We start from the raw sequence: 22,970 nt of genomic DNA on the forward strand, positions 1-22,970 counted from the left end.
CCATCATCTTTTCAAGATGTGCAAGCTATATTTAATTTTTGAAAAATTATTATAATAACCAATTATAATAATTATATAATAATTATAATATTGGTAATTTATTATAATGGTTATAATAATAACCAATGGTTATTGGTTATTTATTATAATAATTATTACAATGGTTATTTTTGAAGTTTAATTACTAATCTATTGATACTAAGGGTAAAATAAGAATGAAGTCACCGAAAAGTCCATAAGCAACTTCAAAGAGGATATCCAGTTAATATTCCAACCTACAGAGGAATTGACAGGGTCTACATTTCATAAACAATTCTTTAAGACATAAATCTATATGACAGTTCTCCAAAGCCCAAATTATTACCTACAGTTACAGAATACCAAAACAAGCATTAGAATACATTTGGTGTGAAGGCCCGGATAAGTTAACTTGCAAGGCTCTTTCAGTTACACGCTCAATACCTCTAATTACTCCAAAATGAGTGTGGATTTCACTACACAACAAGCATTCTTTTCCTGACTAGATTCCTAGAGGCAGAAATGGGAGAGAAAAAGAGAAGTTCCAAACTGTCTTCTGACCTTCTCTATACACTTTGTAAATACTTATGCAAATTATTTGCCAATCTACCAGATCTTAGCAAAACTTTTTGACGTGAAAATTTTGTAATTGTTTTTCAAAATTAGGTCATTAAAGTCTTTCTAAACACCTCTTGGCCTCTTTAAATCTCTGAAAGAAGTTATGTTTTCAGTTTTCAAAGCTACTTGACTACATATATTTTTATCTAAATGTTTATACTTTAAAAGTATGTTAAGTCCAACCAACCACATAACTTTCATTATTTTGATGTTACATGAGCTACACCCCCCCAGATTTTATTATTTTGAGGGATTAGAATCAGACACCTTGGGATGGGAAGAATTCTGTGTCAGTCTCTCAGTGCCTCATTTCCCTCCCTGCTGGATTAGAGAATTCTGCAGGCTGACTCCATCTAAGGCGTCTAAGACGGGAACAGTAGCTGTTCTTAGTTTAGGATCTTCCTAAATGAAGGAGCTATGTAAATGCCTGTTAACAATGGGATAATCCATATGGCTTAGACATCAGTCTTCCTGGTGTCTCAGTGATTTGTATGTTCTCTTGGAATTGTCCCAACTAAGTGCTTTACAAATTTGAGGTTCCCAGGATTGAAGTTTAGGAGGAAGAAGCCAGAGAGGAAGGGAAAGATAAGGTACGAAATATATTCTAATCATTATAAATGAGCACACTTACACAGTTAGAGTGTGTGTAATAAGTGTGTGTGTGTGTGTGTGTATGTGTGTGTAGACATACATATACACATACCAAGCTGCTCTTGCACCCGCTACTGTGGAATCCCTGTTACATTAGGACAGCAAGTGTGAACTTCCCTGGACTCTTCAATTTCTTAAGGACTTGCTTAATCCAGCAGATACAACACTGAGTGCACACGCACTCACTTGCCAACTGCTGCAGGGGTGTCTCCTCCGACAGCACTTCAAGGCGCGCAGGGTGGGGCGGGATTAGACAGCCAAGGTCTCCCACAGGGTGAGAGGCAGTGGGAGGCAGATCACCAACTAGCCGAGCAGACTAGATAACTGGGGGGGAACAGGGCTAATATTTATTAATTTTTTTTTAACATGCGAGATTTGCAGTGTTCACTCATTCCATAAAACATGGCAGAGTGATGAGAGGTGAGTGGTGGTGGTGGGGATGGGGGCAGTGCCAGTTTAGACCAGTGTTTCCGAAAGGTGACATTTGAGCTGAGAAGTGAGCGTGAAGATCTGAGTCAAGAGTATCCCCAACAGCTCGAGGGTCACTGGGTGGGAGGCGAGTGACAGAAAACCAGGGTGACTGCAGCTCAGGTAGGGGCAGAAGAGTATGAAGCAAGGCCAGCAATCTTAGGAGGGCCCTCAATGTCACGTTAAGAAACACGGAATTTCTTTTCTCTTTTGTCTTAGGTGTGATGAGAAGTCACTGAAGGGTGGCCAAGCTAATGTCTGCTACGATCGCACTGACGCTGGCGTGGAGAATGTCTGACGGGGGGATGAGAGCTAGGAGAGGAGGCCAGCGAGGATACCTCTTCTGTGATCCCGAGAGAAGACGGCACTGCAGGCCATGGCGGGAGCAGTGAAGAAGGAAGCTGTGTGGGCAGATTCCAAATACGTTTTGGAGGCACTTCAGTCAAGACTTGCTGCTCATAAACTGGACGTTTGGAGTGAGAGGAAAAGATGAACCAGGTTTTGAGGCTGAACACCCGGGGTGGACGGTGATTCAGCTCACATGGTACATACTCAGGGAAACTCCCTCGCTCCAAACACGCCTTCCCCAATTCTCCCTGTTAATAATCATTTCTCGAGATCCTATTCTAACTCTACCCCTATTAGGTAGCCTTCCTCGGTTCCTCATGTCATTTTACAACTCTGTGACAGTAAGCGCCATGCTTTGAAATGCTGGATGACTTTTTAAGTATGAAACTCAATTGTTTTTCTAGACACTTGAGGGCAGGAACTGTTCCCGTATCATTTTTGCATCCTCAACATCAACATGCTCAGGGTCTCACATATAGTCACTGGAACTGAAATTCCAGTGTCCCCAGGACAGTCCCAGTTTTAGGCCTAATCATTATTAGTTAGGTGCTTTACTCTCAAAACCGTGTTGGTTTGAATGATAAATTATATGGTCATCCTACCTATGGTAGATGCCCAATACTACCTAATTATTCTAAGACTCAAGGCCTATGTATATGAATGCAACACAAAGAGGAAAAATTGGGGCTCAATTTTAGACTCTGCCAGAGTCCAAAAGAATGAATTTTCTGATAAAGAATCCAACCAAAAAGCAAAGACACTTAGTACTGCCGAAATGTGATCTCTGTCTGCCTACAAAGAGGAAGTGGAATGCAAAACGAGCTGCAGATATTCGAAGACCTTCGGGTCTCAAGCATCTTGTTATTTTAGGTAAACGTGCATTTTTGGTATTGTAATTCTGTGATTTTCCATTGACATATGAAGTTGCAAAGATGGAAGAAGGGATTTCCAGATTGTACAGTATGTGTTAGAGTCATTCTCACCTCTATTTTTAAATTAAGCAGCAATAGGAAGGGTTTGAAATGAAACTCCCTGATACTGTCAACAGGATTACTGTCATAAACATTTGATCAAATATTCTCAAGGCAAAGGACCTATAACCAGGTTTATTCCTTGTCAAAACATTTGTTTGCCCTCTCGTGGACATAACCCTAATCACTTTCTCATCTCCTGCATTTTATGCCTGAGTGGCCGTCTTCTTCACAACTTGGACCAAGAGCGCCTTGGGCAAGATTCTTCTATCCTGGGTAGAATGCAGCCCTGCACTCATGCAGGTGCTTACCCAATCAACTGTAATAAGAAGAACCCATGATTTTGTGCATCATAAAGTTGTCATCCAGGGGCCTGAGGAAACCCTTTTGTGATCCACGATTCAGAGTTACGTGCATTTGTCTCCCAGTAGATGTTTGATATTTTCTCATCAGTAATATATTTTTCTCAGTATTTTGATAGATTGCCCAGGGAGATTTAATTCCTAATTTCATCTTTTCTGGCCTCTGCAGGAAGCTGTATACTGTAGTCATTTCTTTTCTGTTTACTTTGCCTGTGTTTTTTGGATTAGTTTCAGTGTTTCATTTCGTATCATAGGGTCACTAGAGAATGGCACGAGAACATGTGAGGACAGCTGAGTTCCTCCCCTTCCTTTCTGTACAGCGCTTTACTGGCAAGAAGAACCCTGCAGATTCCACATGTGGAGGTGCCCCGTCCACAGCCACAGCCACAGCCCATGTCCCGCGGCCCTTTCACCCTTAACACCAAAGCTTTCGATGGCAAGTCACATGAGAAGATTACCTCCAACTCTTCAAAGTAACCATGCTTTACAGCCTCAGAATCTATTATTTTTTCTTTCTTTTTTTTGTCTTTTCTTGAAGTATAGTTGAGGTACAATATTAAATAAGTTACAGGTGTACAGTACAGTGATTCACAATTTTAATGGTTATATTCCATTTATAGTTATTATAAAATATTGGCTATAGAATCTATTATCTTTTTAATTTAAAAAAGCTAAAATTTTAAATATGAATAAGAAAGCATTACTTTGCAAATCATATCAGTAACATATAGTATAACATTTAATTGTCTTAATAAAACCTCACATGAGAAGTAAGGAAATCCCAATATTAAGGTACATTCAAAAGAAACAGATGTTTATCACCTGTTTATAATTTACTGTGTGAGAACCTATGATGATTGCCTTACTTGTACTATGTCATTTAATCTTCACAACAAGAGAAACACACTCTATTGCTATCTGCATTTCACAAATGGGGAACCAGCTGAAGTCCCCTGTGCCAGGTCCTGCAGGTAGGAAGGGTCTATCTTCTTCTTCTTTTATTTATTTATTTATTTATTTATTTTTTTGCGGTACGCGGGCCTCTCACTGTTGTGGCCTCTCCCGTTGCGGAGCACGGGCTCTGGACGCGCAGGCTCAGCGGCCATGGCTCACGGGCCCAACCGCTCCGCGGCATGTGGGATCCTCCCGTACCGGGACACGAACCCGTGTCCCCTGCATCGGCAGGCGGACTCTCAACCGCTGCGCCACCAGGGAAGCCCAGGCCTATCTTCTGAATTACTGCATGAAAATGGAACTTTGAACTTAATGAGGTCATGTTTGGGATTCTCTGCCCTCAGACATCCCTGATTTCAGTACTCTTTCCATTGTACCAATGGAATGTGCTAGCATTCTAACTGTATCTTTTAAATTACCTTGTGCTCTAAGAAGTAGCTCTTTGTTATACCACATTTAAGGGACTGTTCTTCCATAGCTTATGCTCTCTGCCACTGAGGTGCCACTTTACTGTGCACGGACTATTCCAAATAGGCAAGGGTGGTGTGTCCCTTCCCCACTGCTGTGGACACTGGTTGTATGATGCATAAAAGTACTTAGTCTAAATAACTGCCCTGGTAGATCCACCCTAGACCAGATCCTGCTTGGGGAACCCCGTGGAGGCAGTTGAGTGCCTGGGCTCACTCGGATCGTGAATCACTGTGGAGATCTCACTAAGTGCCGACATGCTCAACCTTCCAGCCCCTCGTCCGAGATAACTACGTGTGGCGTCTGCAGGCAGAGTAAGTTGCCAGCCAGTCTCTGGCCCCACGAGGGCATCTCCAGAGCACTGCTCGCAGGAGCTGTGATGTTCCACAGGCTGGGTGAGAAGCAGGAGGCTGCTGACGTGGAGAGCTCTGAAGCCCGCATTCTGACCCCACCGCCCTTCATGGATTGAGCGTCCTCATTCGCACTCTGGGGTTGACGGGGAGGGCCCTCAGCTCGTGGGGGGCATCTGAACACACTGCTCCTTTGGGACTTGGCCTGTCAGGATGCTTTTGTGACCCTGGCCACATTAATTTAGCATTATTGGACAGGAATGAAGAAAACCTGGTTGAAGTTTATACACAATTCACTATTTCTTTGGCTTTTATCAATTCCCTGTCATACAGAATATTCAAATTTTTATGAAGAGACAAATCAATATGAACATATCAGAAAAAGTAGCAGGAGTTTAATAAAGAGAAGGAAACACTTCTAGCTAATTTCAGATCTGCTGTCCTTGGCAAGCTGCCCAGAATTTTTACTTCTTTTATTTATAAAATAATTTAAACATCTTTGTACTTTTAAAAGTAAATTTTGTATCTTAACGATGGAGAGGAAAGAACATCTTGAAGCTGGCTGATGGTGGGTTCCTGGCACATGGCAGACAGCCCAACTACTGGTCACAGCGCAGAGCTCACAAGAACATGTCTGTTAGCATAGCCTGCTGCCCCCTGAGGCATTAACACCGCCTTCCTCACGGAGGACTTAAGAATATAAATTTCTGGATTTTTGGCAAAGAGCTAATATTTTTCATTAGCTGGAATGCTAATTTATTCAACATGATGACTAGAAAATGTACTTAAACTGTTAGGTACTAGAGATATTAATCTTGTATCTCACTTAATCCCCCAAACCACATGGTGCTGTAAATACTGTTGTCATACCATTTTTTTCCTGTTACAGAGAAGGAAACCGAGAGTCAAAGAGATCCAGTGATTTGTCAAAGTTACCAGCTAGAATTCCAAGCCCACCCTTTTTTCATTGGACTATAAGATCTCTCTTTTCCTCTGCTCACTCTCTGATTATATTATTTCAGCAAGGTAAACATGAAGTGAGCTTATATTGTTAGAAAAAAAGAGGGCAGAATTGGGAATGTCGTCTGGCTGGCACAGCTGGTGTGAGCGGTGACGGCGTCAAGTCCATCAGAAACCTCCACGGGGGGACGGAGAGAACCGGAGGCCCCATTAAGCCTTTCAGTGCAGAGTCATCAAGCCCTCGCCCTGTGAGAGGCACAGCCCCTGCCTCACCAGGAAGGCAGAGTGACAAAGACCTCGGCCTGCCTGCTTCACCACCTACAGGCTGCCACCTGTGTAACCTGCCTCTGTCCACAGTCCCTCCTGGGCAAGGTAAGGATCACACCTCCCTCTCCTAGTGTGACTGTGGGGATTAAGGAGGAAACTGTGTAAAACACTTTGCCCAGGACCTGGCAAGAGCAGGTGTCCAGTGAACATCAGCACAGTAGTTCTCGGAATGAGCCAGGCAGGAAGGACACTAGTAACTAGAAGAGGAACGACAGACAGCATGAGGAAAACCCAGACAAGCAGCTGTGGGGGCTTCTGAGCGGGGGGATAGCAAACAGCTGACATGAGGCACACTGTCTGCCAGGTGCTGCTTGAGGGCTTCAGATGCCTGGACCCACTGAAGCCTCACAACCCAGGACAACGAGGCACACGAACTCACTCGCGCACAACCACAGGCAGCCAGTGAGCGGCCAGGCAGGGGCCAGGTCTGGGCTGCCTCGTCCCCTGAACCAGCGGGCGTGCCCAGCACCCACACCGCTTCTCCAGACCCGGAGGCCACTGGTTGGTTTCTGCAGGTGACTGGCACTCCCTGGACAACTTAAGGAGTGGACCGCATCTGGGAACTTGAACTTACAGAGTCTCACATCTTCCAGGTTTCATATACGTAACCCTCACCTTTCCAAGTTAACTGGCAGCTCCTGGATTCTAACACTGCACGTGACACCTAGTGGATTGGAGGCACAATGAAGACACTCCAAAAACATGTGAAGATTAGGGTGAAAAGCCAGCTAGAAGCACCCCTGCAAGGAAGGCAGTGTCTGCTGTTTGCTGGGAAACAGCCCCGTGGGCTGCCATAATCAGAAATGAGGCTGCTTTGGGGAAAGCAAGAACAGCCACAGAAACAAGAAAATACCCCAGGTAACACAGCAGCTGTTGACCAAAGGTCCCAACCTGCATCTTCCCGGTGCGGGGAATGGCCATTGCCAGCCACTGGTACTCTCATGATGGGATAAGAATCCCCAACACACACACACAATCAATACCTAAATGTGTAACTGCATATACTTATGTAGAAGGAGAGACAGAGATACATATATAGATGCGAACAGCTTACTTTTATTCTATCTGAATATAGTTACATGGTTGAGCCTGACTCGTCTGCTCATCCTGGTAATTGTTCAAGCACTGTAAGATATGTGTACCACACATTTTAAAGCATTTTCTTTAAAGCATGTTAAAGAAAATGCTTTAAAATGCTAATAGCTTTATTAGTCTTTTGATAGTCTTAATAATATGATGGTTTTAGCAATAGCCTTTATGAATCTATCATCTTAATTAAAGAGGGACTTTATTTTTCATCCAGATCATTTTCAAGTTTCATAATGTATGAAGGATTGGTCCTATCTCGATTTGGTAAGCCATTATTTACGTCTGCTGGTTAGCAGAAAATGTGATTAACTATGCATTGCATATAAAAATATGAAAAATGTTAATAGTGTAATATGTTTTGGGGCTTGAATAATATTTTATTAAAGACAATACAGATTTTGATTAAAAAACCCCCAAATCCCTTAAATGTTAATAATACTTTTCAAATGTAACAAATCTTGAGAAAGTTTTTTGCCTATCCTGAATTATAAAAAGGAGTTGAATCCTCCTTCTGTCAAATAGTACTTAGATTTCCCTGGGGAATTTGTATACTCCCTTAAATTCAGAGAAGCTCAACATACCAATTTTGTTATTGTATATCTATCAAAATGTTAAATATATTTATTAGGTGGAGGAAAAAAAAAAGACCTGTTCTCTGGATTACTATGGCATTTGTGATATTGTAAATGATCGAGAAAAGGAAAGATGAATCGAATATTTTAACGACTGCCCCAAATGGTTAAAGACTCTGCAGCACGTCATACCTTTTCTCCAATGGAGTGTGTGTTGCTTCTGGCAGAGAAATGTATATGAATGACTAATCTAAAATGACAAATATTATGTTCCTGTAGGTACTATTTGTCCACATAAGAGAACTCAGAACTTTCAAACTGGAAAAAACTGAAATAGTAAAAAAAACAAAACCTGCTCTTAAAATGTTCCCATATGCTCTAGATAAGAACAGTTAATGAATAATGAAGGAAGTGGTGTCTTGGAGTGAGACTGGTTCATTGTTCTCCTGAAAAGCATTTTAGACTAATTCTCCTATGATTCCATGACTAAATGGATTTATAATGCACCACTTTAATGTTAATAATCTACTCGCCCAAATCAAGCAAACAGCAAGACAAAGATTGAATCATTTTGTGATTAAAGAAAAAAATCAACACTGGTCATATGAGCCAATCTTTAACAAACATTAATTCTCCACATTGTTCCTTCTGCCCCCAAGATTTTGGGGGACTAGGCAGAAATTTGTTCCTTTAGATGTCTTGTAATTTTGCTGATAATTTTTCTCCATAAAAATAGCTCTACTCAGAAAATGAAACTGTTCATCTAAAAAAGATCAACTATACATTATAATTAATTATCAAATATATCAATTTAATAGTGGTATGGGTTAGGAATGATTAGTAGTGAGTTGATTAAGTGTTAAGACTACAAAATAGATTTAAGTTTAGGGCTCAAATTCATTTAGCTAAATTGAAAGTATTATAGCAGTCTCGGTGAATTTAGACCCCACAACACATGATATTACACTTTTTTAAAAGCTGTAATATTTGTATTATTTTAGAAGACTACACAACTTAGAAGTGTCAGCAAAAAAAAAAAAAAAAAAAAAAAAAGAAAAGCAATAATGATCCTGTACTTGTCTGGGGAAAATTTTAAGGGTTCCACTGGGGACAAAGGAGTTCATTTATTGGATCAGAAATAGTTATTGAGGTCCTACTATGAGCCGAGCACTACTTATAATATCATTATTAATGATTTCCACATGCAAGTCTGGACAGCGAAACCAAGTGAGCTCTCAGGGTGTCTAGGTCCTCTTTTCTGCAAAGAGCTTGCCAGGCAGAGGGAGAGGCAGCAGAACTTTTCCCCTCCGCCGGGGGTGGGGTGTGGGGCACGGCCTGAGCGCTAAGCCAGGGGCCAGGGAGGGAAGGCGACAGCCGGAAGGACACGCGTGCCTCGCTCAGCTCAGGGCCTGACTTAAGTCCAGGCTTGACCCATGAGGTGCTGTCATTCTTACTTAGGGTAGAGGGGTGAGGGTAGAACGCTCCTCGGACCCGAAACTAGGAGGAGACGCAGACAGTGCTCCTGGACGGGGGAAGGGCCGGGCGGAAGGGCCAAACACAGGAAGCACACATCCCACGGAGCCTTCAGGTACACGATTTCTCTCCTGAACAGGCTTCCTTTCTCACTTGCTGTTTATTCTTCTCACTCCCACCTCTTTTTCCTCTAGCCTCTGTGTTGCTTTTCCCCAATTCCCCCTCAACACTTTAGGAAATATTTTATTAACAACTGGAGGGTGCAGCTAGTGACTGAAACTTCATTGCCAGGACCTGGGGAGTCTTGCTTATGGGCCTACTTAGAACCTATTTGTCCAAGGACAATTAGTAGCGCATAGCTATATTTTTCTTCCCTCTCTTTGTTTGCCAAGTGCTATTTAAATAATGGATACCCAGCCAGAAAAAAAAGATGCCTTGAAGAGTAACACCATGATGTCCTTCCCAGATGTTTGCCTTTAGGATGAGAAATGAGTTACACAGAAACAAGATGGGGAATTGCTGGCTAGATACCAATACAGTAAGGGACACAGGCTGTGGGGGTGATCGATGGTTCAAAAATCAAATGTGTCAGCAGTCGATGATGCTATTAAAGAGACCACCGTAAAACGTCCATGTGGGGACAGAGAAGTACTTGAAAAATTCAGAAATTAATCTGCAACCTCAGGCAATGTCTGGAGCTCTGCCTCCCATTGTGGTTGGCATTCCTTAAAATCACAAATTTAAAAAAAAATAGTTAATTTGATGTAAAAGTTGACCTCTGAGGAAAGGTTAAAGGAATTGGGGTTATTTGGGCCAGGTAAAGCACAACTGCAGGACTGACTTAATAATGTCAAAATACTTGAAATCAACTGTTCTTCAAGCATTCAGATGTCTGAAGCGGACACAGCAGAGTGAAAGTGCAGTAAGATACTTCAGTTTAACTTTAATAAGGAACTTCCTGGAAGGAATCTAAATCTCTTACTGCAATTTAACTTAACATTACAAGGTTAATTAAACACAAACAGACTACCAAGGAAAGCTGTGGAATCTTGGCTCTTACATCGAAAACCACGTATCCTAACTGGTTTAGGTTTACTTCTGTCTGGAATTAAGAGACTGGATTGAATAACTCCCCGAGTCTGCTTACAGTATATTATATAACTGGTCTTATAGCTTTCTGATTTCTTCCGCGCATGGGCGAGGCACTGATCCACATGAACACTAGGGGTGAAGAAAAAGTACAGCAAGCCCTACATACAAAGTGAATCTTGAGTTTTTGTACTTGGCATAAGAAAGGAAAAGTGTTATTTTTACATTGACTCCTTTCCTGAACACTATTAAGGAGAACTCTAGTTTGAAACAATATTTTATTACAGCACTAAAAGATAGTCCCAAACCATTAGCATACTGAGTCCACTGAACTACTTATCAATACTACATTCAAAGTAGTCTGTTTTGAGCAAAGAAAGGGCTTAAGTAGAGCTTAACAACTAACCGCCACCAACGCTTATTTTTAGCCTTATTAGGAATCTGACATTAAAAAAAAAAACCCAAACCACACACTTTTATTATATATGGTAAAAAATAAGAACAAAAAAACAGCCCATTTTTTCACAGTATTACAGTGGTTTAATACATTGCTCTCATGTGCTGCAATATTCAAAAAAGGATAATTTGTGAAAAAAATGGCTGTAACTGCTAAACATTTAATGAATTATGGTATAATTCTAAATAATTATTCTTCGTCTTTTTTCTTCTGTCAAAGTGGGCAAAATCATTTCTTTTTATTGCTTTTCTCTCCCTATTTTTTAAAGAAAGAAACAAACCAGGGTGACATCCATTCCATTTTAAGCTAATGCTTCTATCATTTCATATCTGAATGGGGCTGACATCATCAGCTCCTTCGTGTCCCAAAAGATACTTAGCTCTAGTCCACTGTTAGATACTTTATGCATTACGTGAAATAAGATATCTCCAGATTTTGAAAATATTTATTTTAAAAACAGCAATCAAATTGTGTGTAATCACATTTTCTGCCTGGCTTTGAAAGCTACATTATTCAATATGCCAGTGGTCCTTTCCATCATGGCGACATATTAGCAATTCATGCTGCTCTAATACATCTGACTTCCTTGATGTACAGCACTCCCTACAGACCCAGAGAAACACTCCTGCTTCAGTTCCGTGTGTCCTGCGCAGTACCTACCGAAGTGATGGTTGTCAAAACAGTTGTACAGTGGCCTTTGAGTGCAAGGTGTGCCATGACTGAAAGCTTCGAATGACAATAAATCTGAGTATATACATTATGCTTGCTTTTGTTGCCTGGAAAAACTAAGGCATTCGGGAAATAAACCCCCCAATTTTATTGCCTTTTAACATTTTTTTCCATTTTAAACTCCAGAACTGGAAATTTGAAGCATTCAAAGAAATTGAAATCTCCTTTGTTGCATTTTTCATTGTAAATTTTCTATACTGTGTCATTAGGAACCACACTCTACAAAAAGCCCAGGTTCTAAATGAATCCTTTCTGTGAGGCCATTCTAAAACTTTGCACGGCTTTTCTTTGTATGAAAGAGCTTCTGTTGCCTGCACAAAGAACAAGCGATCACCACATATATCGGCCAGGCAGGAGCCTTCGATGACTTTATACAAGGTTGCATTTTGCCTTTTACCAGTCCATGGTGAAACCCAGCAGTGAATGTGCCAGGGTGGAGAGGAAAAGGAGAGGCTCTTGATTTCAGTTTGTACGAATCAAAAGATTGTTCTTAAACCATGAATACTTAATATGAACATTTTCTTATTTTACCCTTCTCCCAAAATAGCTCTGTAGTTTCTTTTTAACAACATGAAAACAACATCACTTTATTCTTAATGGCAGAATAATATTTTCCACTCAAAAGAAATGTTCTGTCCAACAGGTTCAAATATCTTAATAACCGATTAGGTTTTGGGGTGGGGGGACAGGTAAAACACTGAGAATCTTGTCCAAGTGATGGTGGGAAAAATGACTAAGTAACTAAAGTGACAAGTTGAGAGAGTCGTGACTCTGGATCATAGTTGTGTGGTCGATAGAGAATGAATCATAGGAAAATGCCAGCCCTGGAAAGGGCCTCAGAGATCAACTAGTTTTGTGGTTTTATGTCTTCTTTGGGGGCAGAATCCTATGTTCAAGGGAATTTTTACAAGAAACGTGAACGAGTGAAATGAATCAGCGCAACAGTGCTCTGGCTGATTCCTGGCTTCCCCTGGCTCCACCTGATCTAGTCCAACCCCACTGGTTACAGACAGGGTGCAGCGAATTGTCCATGGTTAACAAACTTATCCCAGGCAGGGCCTGGCCTTCCAGACTCTCATTCCAGTGCTCTTCTAACCAGATTCCACTCTTGGAAAAGCACAGGCGGTCAATTATCCACTATCAAAATAACTCAGGAATTTTGAGAGAAATGGAACTCTTGCATATTGGGTCGTGAGTGGCTGTTTAACTTGGACCTAGAGAATCAGAACTAGTTGGCACTTGTTCAACAGTATATACTAATAGAAATTCGACACTGTTTTATAGCCTGGTCTTGGAAAATATGGACTTTAAGACAATGGAATCTTTTTTCAAGTGCCAGAAACCTTACTTTTTGCAGGAGTCCTGACTGACTACTGACACATAAAATGGCACAGGGAAGAATGTACAAAAAGGAAGTGGTGGGAAATTTGGGAAGGAAAAACTGTCACCCTGTGTATGTTTCACCCCTGTATATGTTTATGGCAAGTTTCAGAAGGCAATCTAGATTTTCTACCCTGGTGACCTCTTTATCAGAAAGGGATTCCCACTGAATATATCTAGCACCTACTGTGTGACAGGCACTACTTTACAGATATTAACTACGTTAATGCTACAACAGTATGGGATTAAGTGTCTTATTATACCTATTTTATAGGTAAGGAAACTGAGGCACAAAAAGGTTATGTAAGTTGCTCAATGTCATGCAGCTGGTTTAGGTCTGTGCCAGGATTTGAACTGCGGTAGCTGTGGTCCAAAGATGTCAGTTTTAATCAAAATGATGTGTAAGAACACTCAGTAGAAGGTAAAGACTTCTTTGGTGACTAGCAGGCTTATTGCCTTTTTTTCTTTTTTTGGACAGATGTGAAGAAGATTAACGATTTAAGTATAAATAACTCTTTAGGAAAATCTTCTCTCATGCATTTTAACTTCTGCAAAAGAGTTATACGTATACAGTCTTGCTTTTTACATTTTTTTTAGCAAACATATAATAATACTTCCTATGTGCCAACCAATGGTCTAAGCAATTTTTAAATATTCATTTCACTCCATGAGGTAAGGACGATAATTTATCCTTGTTTTTCAGGTAAGGAAGCTGGGGTATTCACTGGTTGAGCCACAGAGCAAGTCTCTTAAGTACCCTGAATCTCCATTTTTCATTTGTAATATTGGGATAATAATACTCACTCAGATATTGATTTCTAATTATGGACTAAATTTTTTACATCTAATATATTAGAAATTTGTTGGTAATGCTTATAACCAGTAAAACTGTATCACTTATGTTGCCAGTGGGGATAAGAAACAGGTAGATATAAGAAAATTTAAATTTAAAATAAATTTTCAGAAAAGATTATATATTATACAAAACAGCAACATATATAACATATAATAATGCATGTATGTTAAACATTACAATAACCTCTAAAATATATACAATATCTAAATGAGAATTAAAATATTTTCACCTATTTGATCCATTCAGATTCTAAAATTCCATCATGTGAAAATACTAACACAAAGATCTGAGCACCCTACTAACAGAAAAAGTCTCAGCTTTAATAACACTGAAGAGCTTCTGGAAGACAAAATTGACGACAGTTGATCCTATACATAAATCTACCTAGGGTGGCTCATACTTACAAGATTTTAAAATCTACAGCAAGTTCATTATTTAGAATCCGCAAGTGTCAGCTTTTATTGGTTGTTCCCAAACTGTAGGTGACCTTGAAAGGAGTTATCAGAAAGAGCCCTGCAATTTCTAGGTGGGAAGCTTTTACTTCCTGATTCTGTAGCCATTATTTCCTCATCTATATGAACACTGATAACCTAAATTGTGCACTATTCCATTTCATACATATGTCATAAATATAGGGGCTTCCCTGGTGGCTCAGTGGTTAAGAATCTGCCTGTCAATGCAGGGGACACGGGTTCGAGCCCTGGTCCGGGAAGATCCCACATGCCGCGGAGCAACTAAGCCCATGCGCCCCACTACTGAGCCTGCGCTCTAGAGCCCGCGAGCCACAACTACTGAGCCCACGCACCACAACTACTGAAGCCCGCACGCCTAGAGCCCGTGCTCTGCAACAAGAAAAGCCACTGCAATGAGAAGCCCGCACACCGCAACGAAGAGTAGCCCCCGCTCGCCTCAACTAGAGAAAGCCTGTGTGCAGCAAGGAAGACCCAATGCAGCCAGAAGTAATAAATAAATAAAAAATAAATAAACTTATTAAAAAAAATATATATATATATATATGTCAACAACTGATAAACCAATCAATCATCTGGTTAAATTTTGTGATCACGTTATACACGAGCAAAGTTGCTGGGAAAGAGTTTTAGTCAGTTTTTATAAAGACACATGAAAAAAGTATCTTATAGACCTAAAGTTACTTCAAAGAAAATAATCCTTAGCCCTTTTTAAATATAAAATATGGCAATATGAAGGGTTGTTCATCTTCAGATTCATTGATTTGGGAATGATGTGCAAACAACTTAAGAGCTCGTATTTCTGTTCTCACTGTCACCACCCTGTGTGTCTTCACGCTCCTTGCCTGAGTTACAGCAACAGAGGGCTCCTCAGACCCTACACAACTCCAGTTTCCTGCCACTGCGATCCCTCCAGAGAGATGCCAGAAGGGTTTTCCTATGACACTGCTTTCATAATGCTTTTGCCTTGAGCGAAAACAGCCAGTGGTTTCTTAGACTCCATCATATCAAGCCCACAGTCCTTAGTGATTTTTGAAACCTTTTGTCAAATCTCCTAACTTAAAATATCCAGCCTGCTTTTCAAATGCTCTCTCTCCTAGACGCCTTTTCTTTCCTTTCTGTTTGTCTAAATCGAAACCATCTTTCAAGACCTGACTGCCGTCCTACCTTTTCCACTAAGTTTTATAAACTACCCAAACCAGATGACTATAATCTCTTCCAACCAGGATTCCTACTGGGTCCACGGCCAGTAAAGTTGTGTTTAGCCCTTCTCCTGTCCCTAACTGCTTGATGTTTCACTCAAACTGTTTCATACTTGGTTGCGTTTTTTCTGTAGTTTACAAGCTCCTGAAGCACACGGACCGTACTTTATCAATCATTTGAGCCCTTTCGAACACTTAGAGCGCAGAAGGCATTTAAAATGTACACACTGATGAGTGGCATTCTAAACACATGATAGCTCAAAATAAGATTGGAGATGCCCCTTGTTTCTCAAAGGAATTAGTAGACTCCAGTAAAGTCGGCCTTTCCAACTTCATTAAATTTCTATTGCAACTTTGCAGTATTACCAAACTCTGGCTCTCGCAATCCAGTCAGAGATCCAAGCCTTGAAAAAGGACTCTTAAAACAAATTTCATCTCCAAATGTACTTTCTTCAAGACCGCGCTGGCTTAAAAAATGGGTTTCCTGTAGATTTAATGTTAAATCAACATAATTAACTGGACCTATGCTCTCCAGGATAGTAGCCACTAGGTACATGTTGCTACCTTAAATGTAATTAAAATACAATAAAATAAAAATCGGTCTTTCAGTCACGCTAGCCACATTTAAAGTGTTCCATAGCCAATGACTATTGCTACTGGACAGCATGCGTAACAGAAAAGCCATCATCACAGGAAGCTCTATCGGACAGTGCTGAGGCCTATCCAAAGTCTCGCCAAAACTTAGTATGTTGGGGCAGCTTTTTACCGACAGCGTAAAATGCTAGGACCAGTGCTGTGAGAGGCAAACTAGACGTCCACCTCAGAATACGGTTTGGAGGTACTGGGAAGTCTCACCATCCTATGAAAAACCCAAACAGACTCAGTGTGCCAAGAACTGGAATGGAAATTAGAGCTTCACTCGCTTAGTTTAGGCTGAACAGGGACCCTCTGCCTTGTAAAGTGTGAAAAGTTCCAAGGGAAATACCATGTTGATGGGAAAATACCGAAGTCCGGTTTCTGACAGTGGGTTGGGTGGAAAGGAGCATAAAGAATTAGGATGGGCAGAGGCTCCTGACGAGGAAGGAGGGAAGCGTAGTAGAGGAAGGGCCTAGAAAGTGGTGCTACACAGCTGCGACTAGATCCAGTCCCGAGCACATCATCTGAGGGTGGAGTGACTTAGCAAGGGTGGCAAAACTGGGAAAATTCCAGGTGCATGTATGCTGAGGTTGCACAAGCATCTCTTAAAGAGTGAATGGCGAATTGGGAGGGTCCTGGAATGCTAAGAAGGCAAATTATATAAAAGAAAAAGGGTTTTGAGACTAAAACTATATAACTGAGTATCTCATTATCCTCCTGTGGCCCAACTTCATTAGCACATGAGGAAGAAGCATAGAGGACAAAACTGGTATTTTATGTGCTGTGTTCGTCCTTCCTCTCCTTCTCAGTGAACAGGGAAGTCTATAAAGCATGACATGGACACCTTATTGGCTCATGAGCTGGGTCTGAAGGCTTAGCCCCAAAGAGGAATAGGCACGTGATTTTTCAAGGTCACTACTTTGAAGTACAACATTCATCAGAGTTACACACTTAGCATGTTTTCTAAAAAATCCATCTTCCATTTTATGAAGCCACGGTTAATACTCTTAGCATAAATCTATACAGGTGGAGAATCATCTAAAAACCGGGACAACGGTGTCGCGTTTTTTGCTCCTGCTGGTGCTGGGAACAAGTCCTCCCCTCTTGTCCACCCAGCTAGCTGCCGGTTCTGAGGAGAATTCTATACCCTACCATGGCCTGTGACATTAGGCTCAGGGCTTCATTCCCCCAAAACTACTACGGGATCTCTTTCCACTCTCCTTTTGCCCCCCTTTCTGTTCATGATTAACAGAAAAACCTTCTTGTGAAGTCATTCAAGTTAGAGATACATCACCAAATGATTTAGGTAAGTGATAACATGAAACGCTTTCCTATCAGAAACAACATAAGATGAGCAAGTTAATCGATTTGTTCATTGTGAACATGACAGAACTGTTCAGTGGCTTATAAAAATGACAACAGAGATGGTTGGACTGTTAAGTGATTGAACAACGCAAACCAAAGAACGCTCATTAGAAGTCACTGTTAACCTAAGAGAGAGTTTCATTACATGGTAGAAAGCTCTGCCCTTGGCCATACACTACTGACAATATTCTCTACTCCTTGAGATATAGACAGAGAAATTATTAAGGTTTTAGATGACATAAAAATCAGACAGAAAGATTTTATGATGTATTTCTCAAGCATGGGATACTCGTTAAAAATACAGACTCTTGGACTTCCTGGGTAGGGGCTGGGCATTCAGTTTTTGCTAGTCTTCTGGGTGATACATAGTGTCACTAAATTCGAGAAGTGTAGAACATTAGAAGATTCGAAGTGACGAACAAAGTCCAAGAGACAAACACTTTAGTAGAGATAAATTTATCACCCAAATTATACCTTCAAAATAAAGATGAAAATTGTTTTCTTGCTTTCCTATTATATAAATTGGTAGAATTTGAGAGCAGAAAATAGGGCAGCAACCAACTTTCACAGCAGTTCCTAGAAGAAGTGGGGATCTTGCTTGTGGTGAAGAATCCTGCACTAGATGAGATGTGGCACCTTTATGATAACTTTTTATCTAAAAGCTAACAAGACATTTTGACCATATGACCACAAATTCAGTGTCAAATAGTATTTAGGACTTTGAGTTATAAATATGAGTGATCAAACATGTAATTAATTGATTTTGCCTTGACTTAAATGTAAAATGGAAAATTGCTTTAGAATTTTACAGGATTTATGGATTTAGGATTTCATAGCTAAAAACGATTCTAGTTTCAGAAAGCCACGTTACGATGATTGAAAGCTTCTCACGTTAATTTCGACCTTGTCCTCACTGTGTCCCCTGCTCCCCCACCACCAATCAGTCAGCAGACCCTTACCACAGAAATGGAGTTGGGAAGCAGCCCTCCGTCCTGTCCCAGCATATTGGAGACGGTGATTTCAGGTAGGTCCATGTTTTGTGGATGAAACGGTAGCAGGCCATTATGGTTCATTGGGTGACACAGAGAGTGGTAACCAGGTTCGACCTCATTCAGGTGCACCAGCGAGTGGTCGGGGAGGGAAGGAGGAGTGATGGGTGGAATGTTAAAGTCTTCGCTTTCCAGGCTTGGACCAGGGTAGGACTGAAAAGACAATGGTGATATTGATGCAAATTATCATCCTCTTCTTTTCATCATGGTGAACAAACACACATGACCCTTTCAGATATTATTACAAGCATCATTAAGGATTTGGCAAAGACACTGCAAACACTCAGATTATCCTGCTGCAATTTCTCTATCATGCATGGAAGAAAATCGCCTCGAAGGCATAGCCACTTCTTGTATAAAGAGTGCCACCATTAAGCAGTTTTATTGTTCCAAGAAGCTGAACTCAAACAGATTTCAAAGGTCCCATTAAAATGCTCCAGAGTTGTAATCTGGCTGAATACCTTTTTTCATGGGAATTGTGGGGAAGGAAAGGCAATTTATAAAATTAATATTTGATCAAACATGTTTCGTAGGGCTCCCTACTGCTCAGATCATGAGATGTAATCAAATGAATTCCAGAAGTTCTAAGGCAATTGCTTCTGGGTTTTGAAGAGCTACATGCTCACAACTGACAAAAAAAGTTGGTAAAGCAGTAGCTTAACCATGTTGCATAAGTGTGACTTCAGAGAAAGTGTCATATATGAAGATAATGCCATTAAAAGCTATTTTTATCATGAAGATTATGCCATCAAAATAAAAATGAAGATGGCTTTCTTGATTTCTGACTATTCACATTTATTTGATCTACCCCTAGAAGGCAGTAAATAATTTTGTAATCATTTAAATGCGGTTCGGCCAATTTTGAAAGACAAAATTACACAGATATCATTATAATACTAATTTAGGAATAAAAGTCAATCAGTAAAATAAATAACAACATACGTGGGGCTTTTTCTTTTAGAAAGTAGCTTTTAGATAAAACAGGAAGGGAGGGAGCAAAGAAGGAAGACAAGAGTATGTGAGGACACTCCTGCTTACAAATAGAATGTGGTAAACATGGAACATATAAGGAGGAACTGAATAATAAAATACTGTTACCAATTCATATCAAAACACAGCAATACTTAGCAGTCTTTAGAGAGCAGGTACCATAGTGCAAAGGAAACAGAGCGGGTCCAGATAACTCTGGCAAGCCTATCTTTCAAAGTACGCGAGTCTTCGTAGCGTCTGAGCACAGGGGTAGCAAGGACCCGCTTGTCTGGCAGCAGCACGCCTGCTGGAGTGTGCGAGATTGGAAATGAGCAGACTGAGGGTAGGAGCCAAAGAAAGGAGTGTAGGGGATTCACAGGGTGTTCAGCCAATCAGCTTCATGCTCCTGCTTCCAAGTGCCTGGGGTTATTTTTTTCCAGATGACGTCTATTTGTCTAACAGAAAGAAAACCTTCAAGTTGCACTTGCTAAATGTTGTACAAGTTTTGATATATTTGTTTAGGTTTTGTCAGGAGACACGCTTAAATGAAGAGCTACTTGGAACATCTGGCATTGAGACGTGGTCCCGTAGAGGCACGTGTGGGTTACAGACTGGGGGCGTATGAAGGGAAGATTTAATTCATCTCTGCAGATAATTTTTCTTAAGTATCTAAAGTTCTGTTAAAAGAAAAAATCACCAGCACTAAAAGTTCAATCGTAAGTTATCAAAATTTCCTGTTTACAGTATCTACCTCTTGTCTGAAAAATATACTAGTGCCCTGTGTCAAAACAGCAAGTTTGATTAAATTCTCATTTGCCTAATATAATTTAGACCTTTAATCTGTAGACCTAAACCATCAGCCCCTGGTACAAGTATTCACATAAGAAGCATAAAAGACACAAAATGGTGGGGGGTGGGAGGGAGAGGAAGCACACTTATTAATGCTGGCTTCATAGAAAGCGCTGTATTGAGTCCTTTGACTACGCTGTCTTCATTTAGCCCTTTATCTTCAATAATCCTTTGTGTAGCTGTTATTACCCTGTTTTCCTGAACAGAAAATTGAGAGTTTGAAGTTAAATAACATTCACTTAGCTGGTAAGCAATCAACTCAGTACGTCTGAGGGATGGATATATGGAGGAGGAAGGCGTTTTTAGTTCTAACACTTCCATAACTAGTGTAATTGCTATTATTTTATTAAGTTGAATGATACAAAGTTGCCAATACTCAACTGTTTTTGATCAATAAAATTTCACAATTTAAGAATTAGAATTAGCATTAGTATCCGGTTTTTCCTAGTCCCAAATTCCATCCCAATGCCTATCCCATTAAAATCAAATATTTACCCTAGAAGAGCACAAGTATTCATAATTTGTCTTTCTGACAACATTTCAAAGGCTGAACTTGTTGATACCTATCTTTTAAGAAGTTAATTGACATCTGTTTGAAACCTTCCTGAATAAGATACAATTAATGCCAGCCATAAAGGAAAAAGATGTTTTTAACTTTATAAATGACATTAAACCTCTGAAATACCCAGGGATAGTCTACCTATGGTATACTATAAATTTACATTCTAGAATTTCTCCAGTAGTTAAATCTTAATTTGTGGTGTTTTAAAGGAAGGTTTAATTGGTATCACTTTAATTGGTATCCAGTGATAACAATTGTACTGCAATTTAACTAAGCTACATGGTTTATTTTCATGTAATTACACATTAATGTTATTTAATCCGTGCACTTACATACCAAAACCACAGATTCCACAACTTAACTGGTAATGGGTAGTTATGTGGATCAAGAATTTTAACAACAAAAGGTTACTTAGTAGTTTCTATTCTTCACATTAGAAGTCATGAGATGGTTATTTGCCAGGAGCCTATTACAATGTAATCGATGCCATATAAAAGGATCACGGTAATTGTATAAATGTCAAAATGTCACAGAACTCACAAAAACTTCAATGCCAGACTAATTACTAATTATTTTTTAAGTTTGGAAATGAATTAGCTAATTCTTCAACATTGACTTCCATGGCATGACATCTTTATTTTGATTTCTTAAAACCTAATAAGTTTGACTTAACCACAGTAAGTTACATATTAAGAGGCAATCTGCAGTTTTGGGGGTGATGTAACAATCGCATATGATTCAGTATTTTCCCTCATTCCCCATGAAGCTGCCTGGTTACAATCAGTGTTCAATGTTTGTTGAATGAATTAACAAATGATCACTGAATGAATGCATACAAGAAGAAATGAATGTGAAGATGACTCTTCAAAGGCGTGAAGTTTATGACTATACCACTGTTATGCCATGGGCTTGAATAAACATCCTGTATTCCCAAGAATGCACTGGCTAGATGACAGCATGGTATGGAATGCTGATTGCTCAGCATGTTGGGAAGCCAAATGTACTGTATCCTGTTAAAGATGTAAAGGCTTAAGCCGCCTGAGAAAGGCTGGGGTAGGGTAGTTTAGTGTCCCTCTCTGGCTGTTGATCTGTCCCCCTGAAGTGGTTTGCACTCACCATCCCGTGGTAACACAGAAGTCCCAGAGGATTCCTGAGGGCGAGTTTGGGGCCCCCTGGCTCTCAGAAGTTGTTGGAACCTAATCCCTACTGCAGCTGGCTAAGGACCTGGTGGAAGCCTTGGTTCCGCATCAGGATCCCTTGGGGATGGCTACCAGCAAGGGCCTCACTAGACAAGTGGACAGAGAGCGCATGAGAGGGTGCTCTGAGCACAGAAACGGGGACATTGGTGATGAGACCAGGGACTGAGTAGTCAGAGAAGCTTCAGTGAGAATCATTCCTCGCACTTTCTCCTGATTCAGGGTCCTTTTCTGATTCGGGCTTATTCTCCTCCTTCAAGTCTCAGTGAGGCCAGGTATTAAAAAAAACTTTCATTCTCCAATTCTATTGAGACCAAAGATCATTTGATCCTTCCTAAGATCTTGCATATCCCGATGAGACACTGGTCTACTTTTTTTAGCCTCAGTGAGAGACCACCAAGGAGTCAATCCATGGCTTCTGAGAATCTGGGAGGCTAGGTTCCAGGCTACAACGCTGGAGAAGAGCAGGTATGGCCTTTCAAGGTGGCATCGTCTTCCTTATCAGCCTTTCTAGTGCCTCTTACCCCTCCCA

At 40.5% G+C, this 22,970-nt stretch overlaps 1 protein-coding gene across 4 annotated transcripts in view; it reads right to left on the reverse strand.

Annotated features, from left to right (window-relative positions):
- Window positions 1-22,970, reverse strand: part of TOX (thymocyte selection associated high mobility group box) — a 298,273-nt gene that overhangs the window by 115,259 nt on the left and 160,044 nt on the right. For all 4 annotated transcript variants that reach the window (XM_033437612.2, XM_004274988.4, XM_049700748.1 and 1 more), the window contains one exon: window positions 18,773-19,015. In XM_033437612.2, the coding sequence (XP_033293503.1) occupies window positions 18,773-19,015 (243 nt within the window). The remainder of the gene's footprint in view (window positions 1-18,772; window positions 19,016-22,970) is intronic.

The sequence above is a fragment of the Orcinus orca genome, chromosome 17 (genome assembly GCF_937001465.1).
Source record: "Orcinus orca chromosome 17, mOrcOrc1.1, whole genome shotgun sequence".
Lineage (NCBI taxonomy): Eukaryota > Metazoa > Chordata > Mammalia > Artiodactyla > Delphinidae > Orcinus > Orcinus orca.